This window comes from Etheostoma cragini, chromosome 12 (genome assembly GCF_013103735.1).
Source record: "Etheostoma cragini isolate CJK2018 chromosome 12, CSU_Ecrag_1.0, whole genome shotgun sequence".
NCBI classification, from domain to species: Eukaryota; Metazoa; Chordata; class Actinopteri; order Perciformes; family Percidae; genus Etheostoma; species Etheostoma cragini.
The window spans coordinates 24,959,344-24,986,563 of NC_048418.1; the positions used below are offsets into that span (position 1 = coordinate 24,959,344).

The following is a 27,220-nucleotide window of genomic DNA, read 5'->3' on the forward strand; positions in this document are numbered from 1 at the left end:
ACACACACACACACACACACACACACACACACACACTGCCCTAGTTTTGAAGCCCCTCTTCTGTGCCACAGCATCCATCTCAGCTGCGGGTCACCCCTGCTGCCTCCAAGGACAAACAGCCCATTAGCTAAATGAGCCTGGGGTCCAGTGCACCTGTCTGCTGCACATGCATACACACAGACACACACACACACCTGATCCAACATGAGTGAATCAAACTCACCCAGTTTTGTAATCCGCTAACTGATTTACATTAAAACAAGAGAGCGATCCACTTAGAGTCGATTCTTTGAAATAAATTGTTTTTATTTTTTTGTTTTTAATTGTCCATCTGGTAGCTTCTGATCATAACACATGATCCTCATCAGTGGAGAGACTTTGTCCAGTAAAAGCTGAGTCAAATCTTTAGTAAACAGTGCACTACAGCTACTACATGGACCTTGGGGTGAGACTGTTTCTAATCTGCTGTTTCCAAAGTCAAACAGGAACTCTGACCCTTGAACATCATGGAGGAGCTTGTTGCCTAAAGGGTCGGTTCACTCACATTGGAAAAAACATTTTATTACTTGACTCTATCTTTACAGATAACTTTATTTGTCCAGGTTTTTAAAAAAAAAGATAAAAAGTGGGACCTTTTCTGAAAGTAAAGAGCACAGTGACCCAGACATAATAACTCCTTATTTGATCATTATTAAAGTGATCGAAGCTCAACAACAAATTATCACACATCTATGTGGAAGCTACATCATTAAAAATCCCACCTGGAAGAAAATTCACGACCAATGCTTTTCTTTAGCTGATATAGGTGACCTACTTTTAAAGGCCCCATGACATGGCCCCTTGGATGCCTCTATATAGACCTTAGTGGTCCCCTAATACTGTATCTGAAGTCTCTTTATATAGACCTTAGTGTTCCCTAATACTGTATCTGAAGTTTCTTTTATATAGACCTTAGTGTTCCCTAATACTGTATCTGAAGTCTCTTTTATATAGACCTTAGTGGTCCCCTAATACTGTATCTGAAGTTTCTTTTATATAGACCTTAGTGGTCCCTAATACTGTATCTAAAGTCTCTTATATGAAATAATTTGCCTCTCCCCATTCCCTACCATTAATATTTTTTTTTAATTAAGGTCCCATGAAGTCCACCGGAAGGGGCGTGACTTTGGTTCTCTACCACCCTGACTTTCTAATAACCCGCAGTCATTTTTCAGTCAAGGCTCCCCTTTGCACCCTGAAATGAAAGACGACATTTCGATCTGAAAGGTGTATCAGAATAAGGGTCATACTCTGTAGTTTTGAAAGAACGTTCGGCAGTGCAGAGCCTAAAGATGCTCCAGTGTGGATTAGGTCCTTAACCCAACTAGGATCACTGTCTTACTGCTCATTTAAATACATAAAAAAGCACTTCCATTTTTCATCTTACAATGCTTTCAACATTAGTCCACCTGGGGATTCCTATTCCTGGATCCTGTGATTCTGTGAATGGTTATTGCTCTCAGGGGTGCCAACAAATTAAAAAAGAAGACAAACCTCACAGTATTGCGTGTTCCCTTTTCATCTGATTTATTTCTCGTCCCTATTGGTGGAAATTGAAGTGGTCGCAGGGGACTCGCCGTTTGTCACATACTCAAGTGGACCCAAGAGAGAAGAGAAAATACAAATGTAGGACACGGGAGCAAGGCTCCTTCCATGACAGGCAGTGTTTATGTAGGTCTATCCTGCTTGTATCCTGCCCCTTATGGGACTCTCTGTTCATCCAATGGCATTCTGGGCCTTTGAGTTTTTTTGGCATTCATGCTTAGACATCAGTGTACCAGAGGTTCAGCTCAGGTTGTTTGAACAACCCACTAGACCCACTAGAGCGCTCCAAGGTTACAACACAACAAGCGCCTGGCCGCTACGGAAACCAAACCTTGTGTATATTAAATTGGGAAGCAATGATCGGATTTGAAACCAAATCCTCTAAATGATTCCAAACGATTCCAATAAAGAAACAATTCTACTCGAACGGTTCTTGAGGCCCAAAATCTACTGATGTGGGATGAGTGTCTGGTGTCGTAAGGCTGCCGTGCACCACCTAAGTGGGATGCAGCACATTGGTGGTGTTAGAGAGAAGTCCCCCACCCGAAGCGCTTTGAGTGTCTATAATAAAGCGCTATATAAACGTCACACCTTCAAAAATGCTTCATTACAAATCACGCAGGAACGTTCATTCCTCTTACTGGTCGGATGTGTCTGGGGCGAGCTAGAAAGCAAATACAGGAAGAAGATCCTGTGTTGACCAGTCCACAGTTTTTGCATCTCCATGGTCAAACCAAGACTGTGTCTCTGTGTCACTTACTTGCACACTTCAAACACTTAGTATAAAGTATATAGTGTAGATTAAGCAGAATGGCAGTGCATGGAAAGTACCTGTACAACGCCCTAAACCGATCAAAACGTTCAGTGTGGAACGATGGACACTAAGCGCACCAAACAGGCGTCACCTTGACTACAGGGACGTTGACAGGCAGCTGATTGGACCAAAGCGTCACTGTGGGTCTGGCTTCTCCCGGATTTCACAACCGAGCTTAATGGTGGCCGGATGGCGGCTCGTTCGGAATATGATACCAAATTTTACGAAAATAGAGAAATAGGCGATACAGTTACTAAACCTGTCCGTTTCTTTAATCAAAAAAGGTCAACCGAGACCACCTCTTCTAGGAGGTCTCGGTAGGCTTGTTTGGTCTGCTATTGGTGCACACCCGAGTGCGATAACTGCGTTCTCACCTACAAACCGCACCAGCGGGGCAAACCAACTCTAGTTTGATTCAAACGAACAAGGCAGTTGTGAAAGCGCCCTAAGATTCCCTACATCTATAGAAATAATTTCATAGTCATCTTACCCGTAGACATATCTTTTTAGTGATGAAAACCAAGTTGTATGTCACCCGATTTCCCTTTAAGAAGACAGCATTATTCAAACTTTAGACAATTTGATTTGTACCAGCCTCCTAAAATAGGTCAAATGTCTTTAAAAAAAAGGTATTTCCTGCTGATTATTTTTCGTTGTAGAATGTCGATGCATGCCATTGATCCAAAAGCTACAGAAAAAACCTGTGGAAACCTGGCTACACTACAAATGAATTTAAATCGGCTGCTTCCCATGAGGCAATTCATGCCATTCAGCGGAGTGTGTAGAAAACTGCAGAGTAAGTGCAGCTCCGCTTCTGTTCTAGCTTAGGCTTTTCAGCTAATGCTGCTGTCTAATACAAGCAGCGACAAACAAGGACATTGAGCAATGACATCATGAAACCACAGACCACACACCTGTCTTGAAGACCTCGTAGCGCACGGAGAATCCCGCCCCGTGTGTCTCGTAGTCAGAGACAAACTTGATGAGGAGCTGGCTGCCGCTGGAGATGATCGGAGACGGTGCGATCTTACCGCAAAACTTTCCCAACATGGGAGAATTCTGGTCCCCTCCGTTGTAAACCTCCACGTAGTCGTACCTAAAAGAGTAGAGAGGAGATAGAAGTTTAGGTTGTTGAAAAAAACAAAGTGATATGAAAGATGGGCTCACCTTTGGATGATTTTTTTGGCATTTTAGGCCTTTATTTATAGAACAGCTGAAGACGTGAAAGGGGAAATGATGTGCAACAAAGGGCCACAGGTCGGAGTTGAACCAGCAGCTGCTGTGGTGAGATGCAAACCTCTATGGGCTTGATTTTACCAGGTGAGCTACCCAGGCGCCCATTACCTCTGTTTTTAACATCAATGTTACGGATAATTGGGCACTGGTGTTTCTCCTGGAGTGTTTTTTATGCGTCTTTGCTAGAGTGCACACAGCTGTTGAACATATGTCTAAGTAATTGTTGCGTTGGAGCCTAATTTACACGTCCAAAAACTCTATCTCTATTGAGTCATCACCTGATTTCACAAAAGAAAGAGTCAGCAGAAAGCTAGAAAGCCGGTGTTACAGACTGGAGACATAGAGGATCTAACGCAAGGAATTGCGTTAGATCAAGTTGCATTATGGGAAGTGTAAAATCAAACATTTTGGAGCTTGACCCATACAAGGAGATCAGAGTTAGGATACTTGGGCTGCGACTGCATTAGTATTGATTACTTTGACTTCTTTCCTGTCTGTCTTTTGAGTATGTACAAGGAACACTTATAACATAAAAGAACTGTTTATATCTATTCTCTGACATAATCCCAATAGACTGTGTAGAAACAGCCAAACTGCGAAACCACAACAAACTATGTTTTATCTGTTTCTTACAGACATATTTTAGACAATCAGTGCTTCCGGATTCCGACTGATTTGAGGCGTTGCTCCAAATACCAATCCGGTCAGCTGACCGGCTTTGTTTGCAGTGTTTTGTCTTCTCGTCCTTATATGCTGCTGTGGGACTCTAAATCCAGACAGCTGTCTCTAGTGAACGATGGAAGATTTCCACGATGCAGCAGCAAATCTGAGCATTCCACAGCGAAGATTATCAGATACAGCAGCTGTATGGTGAATTATTCAACGGCAACATCTGCTCATCTACCTTCTTTTGCAAGGTGAAAAGATCAATATCTAAAGTCACATTATTTAAGGTACATTTAATCGCATAGAACAAGATCTATAGATCAGAGAGTTGGGAACATGCAAGTGTCAGTTTGTCTGTCAATTCCGAGAAAATGTTTCTTTTTCCTCAAGTAAGATATCCAACCACATATTTGGTTCCATAAATCCACTAATCTACCTCTGAAGTGAAAAATTACCTGATTCAGTCTCAACTAGGGCTGCTACATTATGGTAAAAACCCGGATTATTTGGTCTGTATTGGAATCAGGATTATTTAACACTTACACTCATTAACTTTTGAACAGATGTTGATGAAGATTTATTGATCTTAAAAAAAAAAAAAACTGTGAAAAAAGGGTAAACAAACCAACAGAGAACATACATTGAACTATGAAATTTCCCTTCATACTTTTCCCGTTTGAACTTTTTTTTAAATTCAGAACGCAAGACCAAGGAAGAGTTCACATGCACAATGTGCAAAAATAATCATTTTTGTGATCGTTAGGAGCCAAAATCATTTCATCACAATTAAAAGTTGGATAAACTGCACAGCCCCAGTCTCTATGTCTGACTATGTGTTGAGAAAAAAAAAAATCATTTTCTATCCTGTATTCTGATGAAATGTTCAGGGTCTTTAAGGGTTGTTGAAAGATAATCTGGGAAATATAGAAAATTACTAAAGTAGCAGCTGATATGGCATGTGTAACCAGCTACTCAAGGGCTGGCCACTTTTATAAGAATAACCACTAAAGTTTACCTGACAATACGAGATATTCGAGCTCTCCAGATGCTCGGAATTGGGCCAGATCAGAAGATTAAAGGTTTGCTCGCTGAAGCCAAAGGATTGAATTACCACAGTGAAAGAACACCACAAGTCACAGGAGAAAGTTTAACTGTATGTATTGATTGCAATAAGTAACGAGATAAATAACATTAATACATTAACAATTATAAACATCAATAGAAGTAAAGTGAAAAAGTGGAAAAGTGGGATCCCATATAAAAAAGTAGAAAGTATCAAAATAATAAATGTACAGTCCAGTTCAATTAAAATAAATTAGACTACGGTCTTCTAAAATATTGTTCTCAAGTCCCTAAGCGCAAAAAGGATATTTGTCCTCCTTCAAGGAAATCAAGTGTGCACAAAGTTCTACCTGACCCCTTGGCCAAAGGAGAAATAGATCAAGATTCTCTGCTGTAAGGTCTACAGGTTGAAACCTCCTGGCTACAACCAGGCTCTACATCAAGTGGGCTTGGCTCACCATCCAGTTTCTCTACGCTCTGCCATGTTTCTCTGTTGACTTCCACCGCCGGTCTAGACTCCACCAGACTGCAATCCCTCAACTATGCATCAAGCAAAAAAACTGACCTATAAGGAATAGGTCAACATAAAATTACCTTAGAGCTAACACTATTGACAGTGCTGTCATAGGCTCAGGCTTGTATCAATAAACTCAATATTGCTAATCACAGTATTGTGTTTCTAGTTCAGTGGTACAACATATTACATTTCTCAATATAGCAGAACTATCATTTTGGAATAAAGTACATAACCATAAAACATAGTTATCACTAAGGTGCTTAATAACAATACATAAAGTAAAACAAGTACACAGAAACACATTCAAAATACACTTAATAGCCCTAAATGAATGAATGAAAGTCAGACCTCATTATCATTCACTAGCTAACGCTAGTTTCAGTGTCTTAACAGGCCACTAACAGACTGTTAGCAGGGTTCAAGTGGGCTAGGCCGCTAGGCCGCTAGGCCGCAACGGTTAAAACAACAAGTTCACTTGACATTAAACGCAATATCAAAACAACTTGACGGAGCTACTCCACTCCTAGTGATAGCAGTCCGTAACACAATACAAATATCTTGTTTTATCGTTAAATCCATATTAGTAATTTAACAAAGACAATACACTTAACGCTAGAGGTTAGCTCAAGTTAGCAGCGGCGATTGCTGGCGCTGTTTACAATGAGAACAATGGGCACCTAATGGCGGACATTAGCATCTAAGCTAACGGAGCATAACAAACTCACCAGTACAATGAAACAACTCATTAGCTTGAACCTGCCTTCTGAATCAGTGTCTCTCCAGTGTTTCATACTATTTAGTTTATGTCAACAGTCACAGAACATAACATTAGCCTTAAAATGTACAAGTATAAGCCACGATGATTCAGCTTTTCTGGAGTCACTTCCGATCTCAGTAGCGCGAAAGGCCTAAACACTCTATTGGCTAGGGTGTAGCAACACTCCAACTTTATAGGCTAATGTAAGAAATAACAATATGCCCTTATAGTGGAAGATATCAATGATAACAAGCGATCATGTCAATATAAAGCATTTATTTATACTTATACATAGTTTTCACATGTATTTTATTATCACTTGTATATAATTACCAATATATGTATTACTTATTTATTTCACTCAGGACTTATTTATTGCCCATTCTCTATGTGGGTTACATGCTAAAGGGGTATTTCCAAAAAAATGTGTTTTAGCTATGGAATAAAAAAGAAACGTTGAGATGTCAGGCACAGACCTTTCCAGTCATGATAATGTCCCGCTGACTTCTGTAACATGACTGTTGTCTGGGAAATTCACTTCCCTTTATACGTATAGCTTTTCCTCCACACTACATAAAGTGTTTAGGACTTTGCATGTTTGATATCATCAGAACAGTTAAAATCATACTGTAAAGATTCCCAACAGATCATCCATGCTGCCCATCAGTTCTGAGTCAGCCTCAGATTTTCCCCTCTGAATGACAGGATGGGAAAACCCAGTGGATCCAGTCACAGACGCCTCATGCATTAAAGTTCCCATGACACGGTGCTCTTTGGATGCTTTTCTGGTATCTGAAGTCTCTTTTGTATAGATCTTAGTGGTCCCCTAATACGGTATTTGAAGTCTCTTTTATATAGACCTTAGCGGTCCCTAATACTGTATCTGAAGTCTCTTTTATATAGACCTTAGTGGTCCCTAATACTGTATCTGAAGTCTCTTTTATTTGGGCCAAAGTGAACCTGTATCCAGTATATTGGAATCAAAAAACCTCATAAAGTGACATTTTCCTACCATGGGACCTTTAAGACTGGTACATTTTGTCCACAACATGTAAATCAGCATTCATTTTTTAAAGTCTTCACTCTGTTGCTGAGTGTTTTGCTGGAATTCTTTTACCATGATTTTCATATCCGACATTCTCGTTGTTTCCACATTTGTCTTTTATTATTACCATACCGTCTGAAAGACGTTTGGGACTGTTCTGATAAGTGCTATACAAATGAAACATAACACGTAACATTTTATGGGATATAATAAGCTTCTTCCTCTTGTAGTCAGCTGTGGAAACAACTTGGCCTGGCGAGTGTATATAAGCTGAAAACAGTGTGTCCATATCACCACGAAGTCCTTGAGCAAGACAGAAAATCCATACCAGCTTTGGGGTCTCTGTGTTAGAGCTGACCTCTGACCTCTCCGACAAGACAACAGAGAGTTTTCCTTTAAGGAAGCTGGGTAGAGTAGCAAAATACTCCTTCGGCATGGCGGCTTGCTGACCAGCAGTAAAAGCTCTAATGTAGGAATGTGTGGAACGCATTTCTAATGAGACCCTTCCCTACAGCAATAAAGTCTGCAGTCAGCCCCCCCCCCCCCCCCATCCCTAGTCACTAAACTTGCACTAACCTTCAGCCTGGACTACATCTGCCCCTTTTTTTATTATGCAACAGTTATTTTTTGTATATGCATATTAGCTTATTAATTAGGTTTGTAGCAAGTTATATGGCAATAACTTGAATGTAACAAACGTTCATTACTGTATTATAAATTATTTATTCTGCAATAAAGCTTTTATGGACTATCAGCACCACACAACTCTCTCTGGATTTCTCAGAATGACTATGTTTATAATATTGCTTTATGTATGCACCATTCACCAAGGCAAATTCCATATAAGTGCATATGGCAAGGAACGTCAAGGCACCTTTATTTGTGTTGCACATTTCAGCAACAAGGCACTTCAAATTGCTTTACAGAAAATAATGAAAATATGAGAATTAAAGCTACAGTGGAGTATAGGAAATTTAACCTTTTCTGATTCTTAAAAACAACAAGCCCCCTGAAATAGCCAGACATACAGAAAAGATTAAAAAAAGCAGTCATTGTGTTCCCACATGGTGAGAAACTTCCTCAGCAGGTTTGGACCCGAGTTCAGACAGTCAGCTTGTCTCAGGCTCGAGGAATTCCTCTGTTGACTGCTGATTGGTCCTGCTGGCTAACGCACGTAAGCATGCCGACAGACAGCTTGTTAGGTGGAGGTTTTCAAAGATACCCTTCATGAGCTGGACGTGTGAAATTTGTTTTTCTCTCTCTCGAATCTCTCACAGACATCTTGGTTAAATGGTGTGTCTAGAAAGCTGGACACATGGAGAACAGGTAGACGGACAGAGCTACTGTATGTCTCAAATATGGGTCTGATTATTTCTTTAAGTTCATGTTGTAAATAAATGTTTCCAAGGAGGTGGAGGAGGTGGAGGGTGTCGGAGGAGTCTTTGGATGTGTTTTGAAATCTTTTTCACAAGTATAGGCTACATTTAACAAAGGGGTTAGTCCCACAGGCTCGATTTCTTAATGGAAAAATAGCTATAAAAAATGTATTTTGTAATTCTTACAGTTTAAACGCAGACAGGAAGAGACAAAGGACATGCTACGACGGTCCTAGGCATGAATTTGAGCAGGGACATAGCTGTGACGTGGTGTTCGTGAAGATGGTTAACTTTTTATTTTTTAGCAGAAAATTGCCAAAAGATGTAATCTTTTGAGAGAAACCGGGTCAATGCAGTGTCTCTCACACCGTCCAACAGGAGAAGCATATGAAGACACATTTTACATGTCCATACATCTGGAGATAAACTTTAATATTACGACTGCAGCAACGTCATCCATAATCATTTACATCAAATGAGATTAATAAACAAAATGAACACAACAAAAGTAGTTTTCCTGCAATTATGAGGCAACATCATGCACCCAAGGCGCTGACGGCTCAGCGCGTAAACAAGGTTTCTGATGTTTAACTTGCTGTATTTGAGCTGGAGGTATACAGTCTCGGACTTTTTTGTTCTCTGTCTGTCGGTCTTATTCTCCATGTGTTCACGGAAAGCTTTACATGCCCGGTGAGAAACGGGCTTAAGTGCTCGCTTGTAAAGTCTTATAGAGCCGACGGTGATGTTTATTGGATGACATTTTTATTCATGGTATCTCGCTCCCCCTCCCCCTCCTGCTGTGTCTTACAGAGGCTCATAAAATAAGAGCCATAGCCGGAGAGAAATGGTGTGTGTATGTGTGTGTGTGTGTGTGTGTGTGTGTGTGTGTGTGTTGGTGTCTTGCATGCAGATGGCTTCACTCAGTCAGTCAGTCAGTCCGTGCAGTCAGTCCTGGAGCCGGTAGGTGTTTACCGAGACAGGCCTTTTAATGAAGTGGCTCTGTCTCTTTACACTCTGGCTGAGGGAGAATCTCTCAGTCTGGCTAGTCATGCCCTCCAAATGCAGCTGTCTGTGACAAATGCCTTGCTCAAGGGCAAAACAATCACCATTCCATCTGGGGGCCCAACAGCAGATATTTCAATTTACATTTAATGCTATTAACCGGCACTCTTATCCACAGTCACGAAAAGTAAGTGCAAGTGGGCCAAATGTAAAACGTAATATCTCTAGGAGCAGGAAGTGCAAGAGAAGGTCAGGAGATGTATAAAACAAGTGTGGTATCTTGGAGAGGTGTTAGATAAACTAGAAATCTGGAAGAGAATGTCTGGCTTGGGGATATCTGTACCACCAAATCAATTACTTTATTCTATTGAAGCTTTTTCGGTTCATATTAACTCATATAAATGTTAAAAAAAACCTCACAAAGTGTAATTTTCATGCTATGGCACCTTTAAAAAAAAGAAAGTTGAAAAAATTTGTGACGACGACGCAGTAGAAAGCTCCAGAACAAGTGAGATAGAATCTTGACTTGAGAGTGAATCACTATAACAATGATTGTAAATTATGGGTTAGCATTTGCAGCAATTTCCAACAAAGACTGATTCCCAAAAATTAAAAATTGCAACACCTAAAGCAATGAATCAGAGTGACAATCAGATAAAAATGCCTCAGTCAGTAAGTGCAAAGCAAACTGACCAAAGCAGTGACCAGCTGGCAGCGACAGTGTTAGCATACAGAACACTAATGGGGACATGGAAGATTATCTCTTTAAATAAATCCGAGCCAGACGGAGAAGGGGAATTTTCACACAACCCAGTGTTCCTTCCCACCTCCTTCCAAAGCTACTGGAGTACTGAGCTTACCCTGCTCGTTCACATACTGCAGTAATGTGCTCGCCGTGTTGTGTTGTGTCGTTTAGTGTGTGCGACTAAATTCTTAACACACATCTGGAAGGTATCATGGGAGCATATAAAGAGCCAAGTTTGAGCAGTCGTTACATTTACCTCCTGCAAAGCAAAGCTAAAGCTGGGAATGACTCAGTGTTTCTCCAGAGCAGCGTCACACCTCTCTCTCTCTTTCATTTCTTCCACTCGCATCTCTTTCCCTTCACCTGGATCGGTCTGTACAAACACTGTCTGCTCTCCAACTTCCTCTCCAGACATGAAAAGATTCCTCCAAAGAACCACTTCTCTGTACACCATGTGGCTTTAAAAGGATACATTCCACGTTTGATACGCCCGAACCAAATTATCAGGAGTTAAAATTGAGTCAAGTAGTGTAAAAAAGCTCTTGGTATGCCCACTCCCTCCCCTCCCCTCTCAGAAGGAGGGAATAATGCCCCTTTTTAAAAATGCAAAATGATGAAGTTGCCATCCTTGTGCATTGAGGCTTGTGTGTGTAGACTTGAGAAAGATGTTTGATTCAGGAGGTCCAACACCTGAACCTGAAGTTAACTGTGAATACGGCAGTCTGAGAATGTGGCCGATGTGAAGTTCCTTTGCCATGTATGATCCCTGACAGTGTTAGTTTGCAGTGAGCACATTTCATCTGGAATTTATCTTAAGATCCCACAAACGCTTCGTAATCATCATTTACAGGTGCTATCCAAGGTTCATTTTAACCAAAGACTATGTAAAGTACAAGTTTTCTCACCTGTCCACATCCTCTGAGTTTCTTCCTTTGGACTCATGTCACTTTTTGAAACATTACTGAGACCTTTTAAAGGCTAATTGCACAGCAAACCGATTTCAACTTCTATCAGGGCCGCTAGTATGGCAAATTATTATTATTAGTATGTCAAAATATGTTTTTAGGGTGACAGTAGCTCAGTCTGTAGGGAGTTGGGTTGGGAGGGAGGGTTGTTTTTCAAGATCTTGTATGGACCAGAGTGTGGACTGGTAGCTGGAGAGATGCCAGTTTGCCTCCTGGGCACCACCAAGGTGCTCTTGAGCAAGGCACTGAACCCCCTCCAGTCAATTAAATTAGTATACAATTGGGCAGACCTGTTAAAGGTTAAAGGTTAGTACGTTTTGGGGGTCCAAACAGATGATCTGTGGGCTCAACACCGTCATTACCTTCACTTACAATGATTCCCGGGAGACATATGGGACCTCTGGGTAATTCCCTGAAGTCTGCATTGATGCAAACTCACGGAAAGGGCTCGTTAAGTGTGTACTCAAACCCTCACACCCTTTCAAATTCGACATTGTACATACAAATTTTGCGAGAACGCTTACCAAAGTCCGTGAGTCCAACACACACTGGAGAGGTTTAGTGGGGTGCCGTGTGGGGACTATGTGAAATTTTTAGTACATGAGTGTTTTTTGTGTTTTAGTGCCATTAAACTCAATATGACCAGGCATTCTGAGCTCTGCTGGGAGGCTACAGATGGCACGTGTGTGTGTGTGTTGCATCCAAAAGTGTGAGCAGAACACACACTACGTTGCCACCTGCCATCAAACACACACACCAGTCCGTTCCTTCCTGTTTCTCACCTCATTCACACACACGCATGCGTCAACACATGTACATGTATGTATGTATGTATGTATGTATGTATGTATGTATGTATATATATACATGTACATGTGTTGACGCATATATATATATATATATATATATATATATATATATATATATATATATATATATATATATATATATATGCATAACTACTCACTTGTATTCAAGTTTGAACTTCTATGCGTGTAAGAATCTACTTTTAGCCACGGTGTGTGGCACAGCCCCTATTCAATTTCTATGGGTTACAATTGAACTGCTTCACAAAGCATCATGGGATAGCAGGCGGTGTGGGATCGACACAACAACAGGGAGAGGTCATGGTGTGAAATAGGGTGGAATTCACCTTAAAGTTCTGCAGAGGTTTAGTTTTAACGTTCCTCTTGGCGTGTCCCTTGGCTCCATGATTACAGGAAACCAATATGTGCTGAGTCATGCAAACGCCGGGAGAAACTGGCAGGCTTCTTATTTACACAATGACTGCTAACGAGCACTGCTTGCTGGGCTGTGCAACTCAGTCCCCTCAAAATTAGGTTTATTTAATGCTCATTTATTTTTGCAATTATGATGTGATTACATCCCAACTGCTTGCCTTGATCATGTTCCCAAGCTACTCTTGTTGTGAGTGTAGTGGACTTTATCACCGGAGAACAGGGTCCTGTGTCCAGTGCGTGATTAGAGTCAGGTAACTTAGGTAAGGGTTAAGGAAAGTCGTGCATTTAAGTGAAATGTTAATAATGCAAAACACATTGAATCTTGTGCTTTAATCCACTGCTGCAATAAATAACCAAGACTATCCTTAACAAAGTGCTGAGTACCTTAACAAAACCAAAACACATGTTTTTATTGTCAGAGCGTTGTATTGCAGGATATAAACACAAAAGAAATATGTCTCCAGTGTGTCAACATATTGGCTTGCCATTATCGTTAATTAACAAAATTTCTTATTGTGTGGATAAAAACATGGTCAGAGCATCATTTCATTTCCATTTAAACACCTTTGCTTTTGCAAATTAGTTAGATATAACCATCATTTTAAGAGGTTGGCTTGTGTCGAGTAAGAAAGCTAGAACTGTTGTCCTGAAATCTCTGCACGCTCATTGGTCCTCACCAGTTCTTACCCCTAACCTTAACCTAAACCCAACCCTAACCCTAATACCAAGTCTTAACAATAAAGAGCCATTAGATTAAGGGAGGACCAAAAAGGTCCTCGCTCTCAACACCAAAATAATGGTCCTCACAAAAATATACATACAACAGCAAACACAAACTCGTTCATGTTCGCAGAACTACTCATTAGAGCAATGGCCACTCATTAAATGCCATTTTCTTATACATATATACACACTCACAACACACATTCATAATCAGTTTTACACTTTCCACCGGTCCAACCACACACACATGACATTTATGGCCATGACTGTTTATCAGGAGCAATTAACAGAAACAGCAAAACCTTGATTAAATGATACATTAAAAGGTAACCCCAGTATTTACAGTACACTTCCTAAAAATGTATACAATGTTTTATTACTGAGATGCGTAAGATCACACACACACACACACACACACACACACACACACACACACACACACACACACACACACACACACACACACACACAGAGCCACACAAACTCCTCTCCCCCCAAAAAAGAAATTGGGCCAAGCAGCCAAAGAATGAATTTCCTCATCCTTCAACCTCCGCCGTGCAGATACAAAGCCCCGGCTGCACAACCCTGCTGGGAAATTAAAACGGAGACGAGGAGGTGTGATTTGTTCTCATTTAGGAAGCCTTAATCTGACAGAGGAGGGAAGGAGAACACCATTTCCCCCCCTCTCGTTCTTAGACAGACTGTTTAGGGACCCGGAACGATGGAATGAGATTTGGTGAAGACTCAGTGAAGTTTAATGTGGAAAAGTTGGTAAGAACAAAAGTCAAAGTTGGTAAGAACAAAAGTCAAAGTTGGTAAGAACAAAAGTCAAAGTTGGTAAGAACAAAAGTCAAAGTTGGTAAGAACAAAAGTCAAAGTTGGTAAGAACAAAAGTCAAAGTTGGTAAGAACAAAAGTCAAAGTTGGTAAGAACAAAAGTCAAAGTTGGTAAGAACAAAAGTCAAAGGATTTTGGAGGGGGACGTTTCTCTGAGGGTCAAAGTGTTAGAACTCTGGGAGTGAGTTTTGGATACATATATAAAAAAAGATCCATGTGTTTTTTGCACTTTTTGCACAGACAAAGAGTAAAAGTTGCATCTGCTACAGAAAAGGTGTAACTACACCCGGAACCTGTCTGGTAAACTTTAGGCTTCAAGACAGAAGGGCGTTTCTAAGTCTCAATTCAGAGAAAGGCTTAACGTCTTGGTCTGTACCTTAGAGATTTGGGAGGAAAAAGGCCCTTTGTCGAGCGACACTCAATCCACCCCCCTCTAAAGTGAGTGAGGGGCAAAGCAATAAACACTGTTTCACTTCCACTGCACTTTGACATGTGTTAACCCTCGACAAGTTCATCTGCCTCTCTTGTTCCTAAAAACATGCACCTTTCATTAGCTAGCTCGATTCAAACACACATATAGAAAGCCCAGCAGGGATTGCTTTGTTTTGGCAGTGAGAGAGTCAAGTTGACAGACGGATGGAAAGATAAAGAGCAAACAGTTCGTTGTGAAATCGCCTGCGTGTCAGAGGATGATGTTATCAGACAGAGAGGCCTGCTGGAGCTGGGACCTAACGAGTCGCATTTGAGAAATAAACTAAGCTAAAGGAGGATAAGAACGTTTGCCAAACGAGCTTTCCAGTCACGGCGACACCAAAAATGACTCTCCTGTTCTTTGTGGATCGCTGATCTTGGAGCTCCAGGCTAACACTTTAACAGAATGAGTGATAAAGAAGGCACTAACAACTAAATATGGCAACGTGACTGGAACATATTTCAGTGTCATGTTGAAATTATAATTACTTAATTGAACAAATATGCTCTTTTTTACGTTTTACTTGGAATGAAGTTGTCTAGTATAGAAAACTGCACAGTGAAAGGATAAGATATGATTATGAAGTTAAATATACATGCAATATCATGAAACCCTCACTTTTTTTTAGTGCAGGCAGTTTAAATAAAGCTTTAATCTCACTTTTTACGTGTCTTATTTCTCTATACTCAACTTTTTACTTTTCTCAATTTTTTTAATGTGTTCATCTGAAAGCTGTAATAACGTGAAAGACTTATATATACCATGTTACGATATCCAAGACCAGATACTGATATTTAGTCTCATATCATGATATTGATAACATATTGACACATTGGCCAGGAAACGGATCTAAACACCACCTCTACTACTGGTTAGAGCTAATCTGAAACAGGGATTCTTGGTGTGGATTAAACTAAAGTGTTGGCACATAATAATAGAAAAACTCATCTTCCAGTGAAACGCTGAAGATTTTGCTCTCAACCCTTGACTAACACACCCATTTCCTGTGTGTCAAAATAACTCAGAGCTCGTGACACAGAGTTGGGTCATCAGATTGTATTATATATTAATATAATGTATTTGTTTCATTTATGCATCAATGCATGTATACATGTGTGGGCCTCTCACACATTTTAATCTGTTTATCCCTTGCCTGTGTGTGTGTGTGTGTGTGTGTGTGTGTGTGTGTGTGTGTGTGTACCTACATGTCTCTATGGGAGGTCGCCCTGGGGCGTTTCTACCCAGACAGATACAACACATTCCTCTACAAGCTGTGAAAGAGAAAGGCTTTATTGTCCACGCTGCTAATGAACAGCCATTTTCCCCAGTTTCCCGTCGCGCATATCTAAAAGGACAAAGCCTCCCAGGACACTCGTCCTCCCCGGAGAAGGTCAAAACAGTTTGGACCGCTGACCGACCTATGACCCTTGTATCCCGCCGGTGACAAGTCCCAAGTGTGACATTGAATTTTCACGGGCCTCTTCAGTTACCAAGAAGGCAGATTTAAAAATCCGATGAATGAAGTAGAGTCACAAGTCATTTATATTTGATTACAAGAATTTGTAATGGTGTCTGGTGACTTTTGGGACTCTGGGAAAAAACATGTAGGTCAGTTTTTTTTAGACATACTTCACAGAGTAAGAAGTAGGTCAAGGCTTGTCTGTACATCTATCTATCTATCTATCTATCTATCTATCTATCTATCTATCTATCTATCCATCCATCTATCCATCCATCTATCCATCCATCCATCTATCTATCTATCTATCTATCTATCTATCTATCTATCTGAAGATCATGTTAGGCCATTTCTCACACGTTCACAGCCAGTTGGATGGAGTTTTCTGCTTTTCCCTGAGAGTTTTGCTGAGGTGTGAAAGCTTATGTGGCTCCAGAAAAAACTGAAACCCTGAATGTTACAACCAAGTTCTTCTCAAACTCTGTAGAATAATATTATTGAAGGTGCATGACATAATAAAACGGGGATAGAACGTCTAAATTAATGAAAAATAAAAACCCTTGAAGCAGTAGCACTAAGGCTACAACTGGGGGTCGATTTGGGTTGAAAGTAAACTAGGGAAGGTTTGTTCCATGAAACCCCCGCAGATGCCCCGCCTGTTGTTACAAAATATGAAGGGCTGAGGGGAAGTGAAAGAGGGGAAGTGAAACTACTAAATCGCAGCCAAGGACTTTAGTAACAGTGAGATTAAATCCATGTATTCGAAGGATGCATGACAAAAAGACTTTCAAGCTCCTGATCCTGTAGTAAAACTGTCCAACCATCCTCACATTGCAGTTTTGGTGCATTTCTTACATCAAAAGTGCAATTCTAGTCACTTGTGCACATTATTAAAGCATTCCTTTAAAAAAAATTACAATTGCTTTCGTTCATATTGCAAATGATAATGTACAAGTGTCGGCTTTTATTCACATTTTCAATTCATCATGTCATGTTAAAATATAGTAGATGGTTCTCTGTTGAATAGTCTTATCCCTCAAAACATCTAGGCATTAGTTCCTTGTATAAACCATTACCTGAACCATTCGCATAAACTGTCAAGCATAGTTTTACACGTTTTTATTGTATATTTTTGTACAAAAACGTGAATTGATTAGTCGTGCAGGAGAAATTGACCCTCACTCATGAAGGTGTGTAAAGTGTTAGTTCAACCAATAATCAACCAGTTGTCTAAATTGCTCAAAGGTGCATCTCATGAACATTCGTATGGCAAGCATATATAGACAGACCACAACACCGAGTTGCAATTTTCCAATAATGGAGTGACCAGGAAACGAACAGGGTCAACAGCCAAGAGGAGGAAGAAGAGGAGCAAGGATGAAAAACAGAGGTAGAGGCAGAGGAGGACGTAGGCGCATGACATCAGGGCCACTGTTGTAGACATTGTTACAATGGCTGAAGCGGGTCAAAGGGTGCAACCGAACATTTGGAGATCAACCGTGTCCTCAATAGTTCAAACATTTTGAAGAGAGAACAGGTATGTATGTCCACATATGTGCAGTGCACTGTTACTGTATATAAGCAGTAGACTGTATACTTCCTACAATGCTTCATATTACAGTAGTCCACTTGTATTTCACAGCATAAAGAACTATACTCTTTACGGACACATACTGCACCTTACATGCATCCACTTGCATGTAATGTGTGTCCAATAGTTTTTGTCTATATCTATTTGAAATTGTGCAATGCATCACTGCATTTTTCCCCAAATAGGACTGCAAGATTACCTCAAACCGGTGGCAGAGGACGCCTTTCACACCTCGACAGGAGGAGCTATTTGCACCATGGTGCGAGCAAACCATGCCATGAGACTCAGGGAAATACATGGGACAATTATAGAAGACAACAATGTCTTTGAAAACATCCAAACAACCATCCACAGGGTGCTGCATGGAAACCACATGAAGGAACATGCAATACATGTTCTGGGATGTACTGTAGCGTATAATAGAGTTGGAGTCAAGTGAATCCTCTCACGGCTTTGTAAATGTGGATGAGGCTGGTTTCAACCTGACCAAATACAGGGGAGGAAATTTCACCTTGGATGCTACTATTTCAGAGCATGGTGTCCCAACCCATGTCCCCCTTATTGGGCCATACAACTCCCAGCACCTACTCAACTTTTTAGAGACTCTCCACAGGGCTCTGCCTGATGATGAGAGGGGTCTGTTTACAGAGCATGTGCCAAAGTATGTGGTCAATTGTGATAATGTGAGTTTCCGTCGATCAAACGTTATGAGGCAATGGTTTGGGACCCACCCGAGGATGCTCATAGACTTCCTCCCACCTTATTCACCATTCCTTAACCCGACTGAGGAGTTCCTTTCAGCATGGAGGTGGAAGGTGTTCGTCACCCACACACACAGATGACCCTGCTGGCTGCAATGTATGCAGCATGTGATGACATCACAGTGGATGCCTGCAGAGGATGGATAAGGCAAAAGATTCTTTCATCGTTGCATTGCAAGGGAAAATATCCGGTGGGATGTGGATGAGAATATGTGGGCCGACAGAGTCTGGATGTGTAGAGACAGCACTAGAACAGTGCTGCAGGGGTGTTCCCTGTTTCTTTCTATTTTAGTTTTTTCTTTGTGCCCCATGTCTTTTTCTTACTGTATTTATTTTCCTTTCATAAAGTAGCACTAGTAAAAGCTGTGAAAAACAAAATCCGGTCCAGTCTCTTTCAATCAATAACCCACATACAGTATTATGGAAATGGTACTGTTGAAATTGATACAGAGTATGCCATAGAAGTGCACCCTTGTGCCTTTTCAATACTGTCACCCAAAGCCAAAGTTTACATCAGATAATACTGTCAAAGTACACGGTTACGACTCAATGACATATATTTCTGATGACACTGACATGATCATTGGCATTAATATTTAATTTGAGAGATGTACTAAGGATTTTTAGTGACTGAATAGCTTTAGAAACATATCTCTTGTATATTGCAGTTTGTACCAATCGTTCTGAGAAATGCACTTATTATTTTTCACATGTTAGGGATGATGTGAAACACGCATCAAAGCGATTGAGAAAACTGTAAATGAGATGCTTATGCCTCATTTGATAAATCCTCCAAACGTTTTCATCCAACCAAACCACCTGGCTGCGGCTCTGGCTCAGCGGTAGAGCGGTTCCTGCCCATCGGAAGGTTGGGGGTTTGAGCCCTGGCTCTGCAGTTCATGTTGAAGTGTCCTTGGGCAAGACGCTGAACCCTGAGGTGCCCTCAATGCTGCCCCATTGGAGTGTGAGTGTGTGTGTCTGATGAGCAGGTGGCACCATGTAAGGCAGTCTTGGCCACAGTGTGTTAACGGTTCCTCTGCTTTGAGTAGTTAAGTCTAGTAAAGTGCTATATAAGAACAGTCTGTTTACTCCTCTCTCATTTTAATGCTAGCTCCAATGCTCACATTTGATTTCAATGTGATATCAACAGCCAAAATAGTTCAAAACAAACTTTATCATCACTATTAAATCCAACTGTGTACTCAGATAGATGGCCCCCTATTGTGCATGAGGGCGTGCATGTTGCTTATGGGACATCTGGAGTGTATCAGCGAGTACATACTGTAAATACCAGGATTGTGTGTGTGTGTGTGTGTGTGTGTGACGTCGCTAGCTACGTTTCCCCGTTTCTCCCCTCCTGCCAAACTCTCTCCTCGTTAATCTGCTCGTTAGGGATCTAATCTGACATGTGTTTTCATTTGTGTGTGAAAGTGTGAGTGTGTTTATGTACAACTCACTGATGTGCAGGGCGTCCACGATAGGTCTGATTACATTTATAGCAAGCTGTTACTTTTGTGTGTGCGTGTGTGTGTGTGTGTGTGTGTGTGTGTGTGTGTGTGTGTGTGTGTGTGTGTGTGTGTGTGTGTGTGTGTGTGTAGCATATTCCAGCGGTATTTATCCTGCCTTTGTAAGTGTACATGTGTGTTCCATATGTGTGAGCCGGTTCAGATGGGACGCAGAGTTTGTGTCTATAATTGTTTAGAAAAGCTACTCCAAACTGTACACAGTTGCATGGGAGAAACAATAGCAGGATTCAATGTTCAGCCCTTCTTCCATCAGACAAATATTTGCAGCTGACAGAGGAGAGTCGGCCGGGGAAAGTCAGCCAGTGTTGGAACTCTAAATGGTGGAAAGCAGGAAATTTGGTATTCCTTAACGGATCAATTGTGCAATATTATCAAATCAATAAAAAGGAGAAACACTAGTCTGTAAGTCCATCTGGACTGAGGCGTCTCACAGCAGACATGCATCAGCCTGGCTGTTGTCTCCTGGCTAATACATGATGCATGTGATCACAGTTTAAACAGCTGGAAGAATGGGTCAGTCTTAGGTCAGGAAAGTTCAGCCTCACATGTTTAGTTCAGGCTCTAATCAACATTCTGATGAAGCAAGCAACTATTTTCATAAAAAAAATTAAGAAACTAAACCCACTGTACGCTACCAAAGAGACAGTAGAGTTCCCATCTGGTGAACACAGTGGAGCATGTAGCAGACCCAGTTAGTTTTCATCGGATGTTGACAGAGACCAAAACAAAGCCGAGTTGTTACTGGACCGAGACTAGGACTGCGCAATAAACCCATCGTGAAAGGCTGCGACATGTCGCGATAGACTCTCACAGATTCTTTTAGTTAGTTGAAAGAGAATATAGGCAGAAAATTGCACTTTAAAGTGGTACTTTTTAAATGGTGCTATTACTAAATTTGGATGGTAATTATTTCTTTTATTTTTTCGAATTTGACAATCAATTTGTCATATTTCAGCAGACTTAACTGAAAGCAGCCGAACTGAGTACTGAGTTTATTTATCACATATAATATCTGTTCTCATGATAGTCAAAGTTTTCGCATATTTTGCTCATATCGTGCAGCCCTACCAAATATATGACTTCACACAAATGCTGAATTTCACTTACTGAGTAACTTCACTATGAGCTACAATTTGCTCAGTCATCATTCTGTGTGGAGTGTTCTATCAAGGTTCAGGTTGTAGGCAGCAAACGATCACCATCCTTTTTCCAAATGGAGGAGAAGGAGACAGCGAGCAGAGGAAAACGAGGATGAAAACATGACAAGAGCAACATGGAGTTGAGAGAAAGAGAGAGAGACAGAGTGATGCTGCCGCTGGTGACGGGAAGAAGACAGCGAGAGAACAGCCGGCAGGTGGAGGAGGGTGGAGGAGGGAGAGGGACCGCCAGAGGTCTGTCACCGAGATCATGATGAGGCTGCCCAGCCTGAAGCCCTCCATCTCTGAGTCTGTCTGCACTCGTCTATCTTTCCTCTTCATCTTCTACTTCTGTTTTGTTCCCTCATTCCTTTACTACTCCAATCTCTGTGTGCATCACACTGACCATGAGGCAAGATTTATTAACTAAACTCATGACCTCTGTTTGAGTAAGTGAAGCTCAGCAGGAGGGACTCCCAGCCTGAGACCCCATTGCACCGTGGGGGATGTAGTCATTTTGGAAAGCAAAGATGGCATAAGAAAAGGGAGAGGTGCAGTATTTGATCTGGAGTCTGTGTGCTTTCTTCATATTGAACAGTCTCACTAATAACCTAAAATTGGTTCATTATCGAGGTTTTGTGAATTTAGTTTTGAATAAATGCACATGGGAAATTACAAATGTGTTTGTTTACCACAGAATTAAAAATTATATTACACAAGACAACTATTGCTCATTCCGACTATAGGTCATTGGCCTGATTCTCTGGCTGTTTTTTTTACTTTAAAGTAACAAATAGAAGAAACACGTCGCTGCAAAAACACAGAACAAACAACCAAATTATTTTTGCTGGCTCACGCCTTAAGTTGGGAGCGAGCCACGGGCTAACCGAGCTGTGACAGTCTTCCTGTGTTGTGTGGCGGCTGTGGAACTGAAAAATACAACCATCTGGCAGGGACGCTTTTATTTTCTTTGAAACTGGCAAAGTCAGACTGCGTGCTGAGCAAAGGACCGCTGATGAAATAATGCCTCGGTCTAAAGCCACACAAAGGCTGAGATTCATCAGAATATTTGTGCTGCGGCACAAACACAAGACTAAACAACTGACAGAAGAGTTGCTTGTTTTGCACTTTTAAAAGAAGAGGTCATGAACAATGTACTGGGAACTAAAGTTTGCCCAACTGTATATCCAGTCCACCCTTCCATCCCATAATCCTCCATGCAGCCATCTGACAATTCACACATCTGTCCTGCAGTTCTTCCATCTATCATTTTCCTATCAAGGGATCTAGGGTATCCTTCAAAATGTTTCCACACCAATGCAGTGACTTCTATACCGGTTTTATACCATAAAAAAATTAAGAATAAAACATTTTATTTTGGAGCTCATGCTACGTCAGCCCTGTCTCTGATCACATTAGATCGTGATTAGCCTATCACAGGCTTGACTAGATCTTGGTACAAGCATGCTGCCTGCTTATTGGCTCACCAAGCTGATGGGATTTACAGCTTAGTGAATTAAATTGGGTATTGAATGACGAGGCATTTGAAACTCGACACTTTGGAGTGCCTAAAAAGTATTGAGTTCAGTACCCAGCCCCAACTATCATTCAACTGTACTTCCATTCACACATTTATCTCTTTGATCCAGCACCATCATTCTACCCATCATCCACAATTTGATCTATTCATCCAATCATCCACCCTGCCATTATCGTCCAACAATGCATTCCTCATTCATCCGGCCATCTGTTGATTCATTCATCTGTCCCAGCACAGCTCCATCCATCATCCACCCATCATCCATGATCCAGAAATTCATTCTCGCATTGTCCGGCAATTCAATCCATCAATCCATAAATCCATAAATTCATTCAAACCCCAAATCCTTCCATCCATGGTCCAACAATCGATGGCATCCTTCATCCAGCAATCCGTCCCCCCATTCTTCCAACATCTCACCATGCGCACCTTGACTCAAATACTGTATATAACAAAAACATAATCTTAAGTCATTAGGATCAGCCTAGTAAGGTCGACTTCAAAAACATGAAGTTCATTTTTATTTTCATTTTATTTATTGAGGGAAGGTTCACTGAGAGGAAGCTTCTCTTTTGCCTTTTTAGGGCGTGTCCAAGTCCACTCTTGTTAGTTTGATGGCAGAAAAGTGGGTCTGTGCGCCAAACGCATGGTTCAAAACGGTTTACTTAGTGTCTTCATAAATTCATAGGTGGGTTTTGGGTGTAACATGCAATCAACCAATCTGAGGTCCTCTCCTATTCCCTTTAAAAGCCAGGCGCTTGGTCTTTTACATGTTTGTGGTTGCACAAAATCCCACCTCCTGTTCTCATCACTGGATGGACAAGATGTTGCAGTTACTCTGTGATGAAGTGCTGTCATGTCTTTGCTGTACCCACTTACTGTCTAAGTCAAAGGTCTTCAGTTGGATTGGTTCTGGTTACTGTGAAGGCCATGGCATCTGATTCACATCCTTTTCATACGCATCAAAACTTTCAGGAACAAGGTGCAACATCAAAAGCTGCTGAGGATTTTCCCTTTACAGCAGCGTTCCCTTCTGCATGTCAGTGTTAGTCTCATTGTGTCCCTGTGGGCACAAAACTCCACAATAATGTGTGTAAGAGAATCTGCAGAGCATGCAGACTGTAGCTATGTGTGCACCACAGAGTGCAAATGAAGCATACTATATACAGCTAGTTAGGTTGCTGTGTGTGCTTGTGTGTGTGTGTGTGTGTGAGTGAGGTGGGGACTGTGCCAGTCTCATGTAGGAGGAAACAGTTCAGCCAACTCCTAAAAAGATGTCCCAAATTATCCGGCCACCGACGCATGTTCCTTACCCGTGCCTCTGCTCTATTTTACCGCGCTCCGCGGGGATTCGCTGTGCCGGCCACGCTATTTCAGACGTGGACGTGAGACAAGACTTGTTCTGGTGACGCTCCAGATTGGCTACGGAGGCAGAGCCGATGCATCTGAGTGTGTCTGAACAAAAGTGTTGGAAAAACCAACGTCTGTTCACTTGAGAGTTCATGGAAGTAAAAGGTTGTCGTTGGAACGACTACCCAGACTGTCTGTTTTACAGACGCTTCTGAAGGCCTCGTGAACCACAAATGAATCCAGTCAACCATGATGTACTCAAGATGAACATGGACATTGAATGGATTCATTATGGTATATTTCTTTGACATTTCAGCAAGTGTATGATTCAATACAATTGTGTTATTTCTCTGACTATTTTATAAATGTTGTTATTGAGACATGGTGTCATTGTTTCTAAATTGGGAGGTCATCCCATTTTAGCACTAAACCCCCCCCCCCCCCACCCCCAAACCTTCCTCTTTCATGAATCACACTAGCAGGAAACATTTCCCGGCTGACTAGTGTGTGTGTGTTTTTTTTTTAAACGCTGTAATTAGGGATCATAATTACAAACCCATTGGGTCATGAGGGTGCACGGGGAAGATATTTTGTCACAAGGATGTTGGAAATGTGGAAATGTAGCCTGCTAGGGCTCCTTTGTTTGGCTGCTTGACTGCAGACATGTTTCACAGCGCTGGAACGTGTTGGTTCCATTTTGGTCCAGTAATTTAATTATGGGACTGGGTGAAATGGGAAAGCAGCGACAGGCGGTCTGAGGTGGGAGGAGGAGGGGGGGGGGGTAGATTACAATCAGGAGGCTATATTTACATTAAACTGTCCTGTAACCTAAAGGCCACTAGCTGATTTCCCTGAAGACACTAAACCCCCACCCAGCCCAGATACTAGGAGGGACATATCACTGGACAATACACACGGATCACGGACAATTAGTGGATTAGTTTATCTGTTGTATGACACACATTATGATCATCAAGATAAGATAAGAAAACAACGTTATCTAAAATTTCTCTTTGACAGGACAGGCTCAAATAGAAACATAAAATAATTATAAGAACATAAACGATATATTTATACTGAAACAGTGTAAAAACACTGACCATACAAACGTTCAAAATGCAAAACAAGTACAAAAAGAAGCCTAAATGGAGCTTTTTGATGTTGTCTATGTATGGATTTTTGGTGATCAAAACCCTAACCCTAAACCTATTTATTAACAGTTTCAAACAATGCACTGGGGCAAAGGAACGCATCCCAGGACCAATACTCATACTCTGCTTCTGACTGGCTAGTAGTCCTTACCTAGGTACTGTCAGGACACACCCTCATACTCTGCTTCTGACTGGCTAGTAGTCCTTACCTAGGTACTGTCAGGGCCCTCATACTCTGCTTCTGACTGGCTAGTAGTCCTTACCTAGGTACTGTCAGGACCTCATACTCTGCTCCTGACTGACTAGTAGTCCTTATCTAGGTAATGTCAGGACCCTCATGCTCTGCTTCTGACTGGCTAGTAGTCCTTACCTAGGTACTGTCAGGGCCCTCATACTCTGCTTCTGACTGGCTAGTAGTCCTTACCTAGGTACTGTCAGGGCCCTCATACTCTGCTCCTGACTGGCTAGTAGTCCTTACCTAGGTACTGTCAGGACCTCATACTCTGCTTCTGACTGGCTAGTAGTCCTTACCTAGGTACTGTCAGGACCTCATACTCTGCTTCTGACTGGCTAGTAGTCCTTAACTACAGTAGGTACTGAGCACGTGTGACTCCCAACAGAGAGCTCAACACACAGGGCGAAAAGAGGAGCTGCAGCAACGTGAAGTACAACAAAAGTACGGTGCTTTTTGAAAATTAAATCTCATAATCCTATTCTGGTACAACCACAACGTACAATTATGAACCTGTAAATGAGCAGAATGTGCACTTTAAACATAATGAACATCATTATATACACTACATAATGCAACAAAGAATTATTTTCATTATCGATTGTATGCCCTAATATGTTCTTAATTATTAGATTAATTGCTTTAGATACGTCAACATTTTACAAACCTCAAATCTTTAAGTGTCTTGTTTTTACGACCAACAGTCCAAAACCAAATTATGTTTAGTTTGCAATTACATAAAACAGAGAAATGCAAAAGGTCCTCACACGTTTTCAGAGGCTGGAAGCAGAGAACATTTGACATTTTGGCTTAAACATGGACTTCAACCATTAGGTGATTGTCAAAAATGTTGCAGAAGAAGAAATTGAATTAAATTGAAGAAAAGACATCCTAGTTCTATCATTCGTCTCCACAGAGACACTGAGGGTCAAAGGTCGGATCTAGAACTGATAGGCATTCAGGATCTAGCTTAAAGACACTTTAGCAGAGCTAAAGTCTCTCCGGACTGAGAGACGGTCTCTCAGCAGAGGTTAATACACAACTTTTAAGACTTCAGGGTCATTCAAATGTTAGAATTTGTTGCTATTTCCAATCGTGGCCTAGCTGACAGCGGTGTCATATTTGGAGCTGACGTTGAGCCCGGTGGAATCAGACTCTGAAATAAAACTCCTAAACATCATCTCAGGAAATTTTTAAGTGGGACTGTGGTCTCGCCAAAGGCTTAAGGCCCCCCTCAATGGGCATATTTCGAACATTTGACTCGTTCCCAAAAACAACACTGCTCCTGCCAAGTGGGAGAGCTTTGAGCTACACCCCATCATCATCCAACATAAACTCACACAACAAATAATGAAACCATTAAACCAACTGAGCGAAACGGAGGTCCTTAAGAAAACAGCCAAATGACACATTAAGGTGGGGGGGGGGGGGGG

General features: G+C 41.3%; 1 protein-coding gene across 1 annotated transcript in view; it reads right to left on the bottom strand.

Annotated features, from left to right (window-relative positions):
- LOC117954738 (neuropilin-1a-like) overlaps nucleotides 1-27,220 on the bottom strand; it is a 79,162-nt gene that overhangs the window by 47,424 nt on the left and 4,518 nt on the right. The window contains exon 3 of the mRNA XM_034888700.1: nucleotides 3,313-3,494. Within this exon, the coding sequence (XP_034744591.1) occupies nucleotides 3,313-3,494 (182 nt within the window). The remainder of the gene's footprint in view (nucleotides 1-3,312; nucleotides 3,495-27,220) is intronic.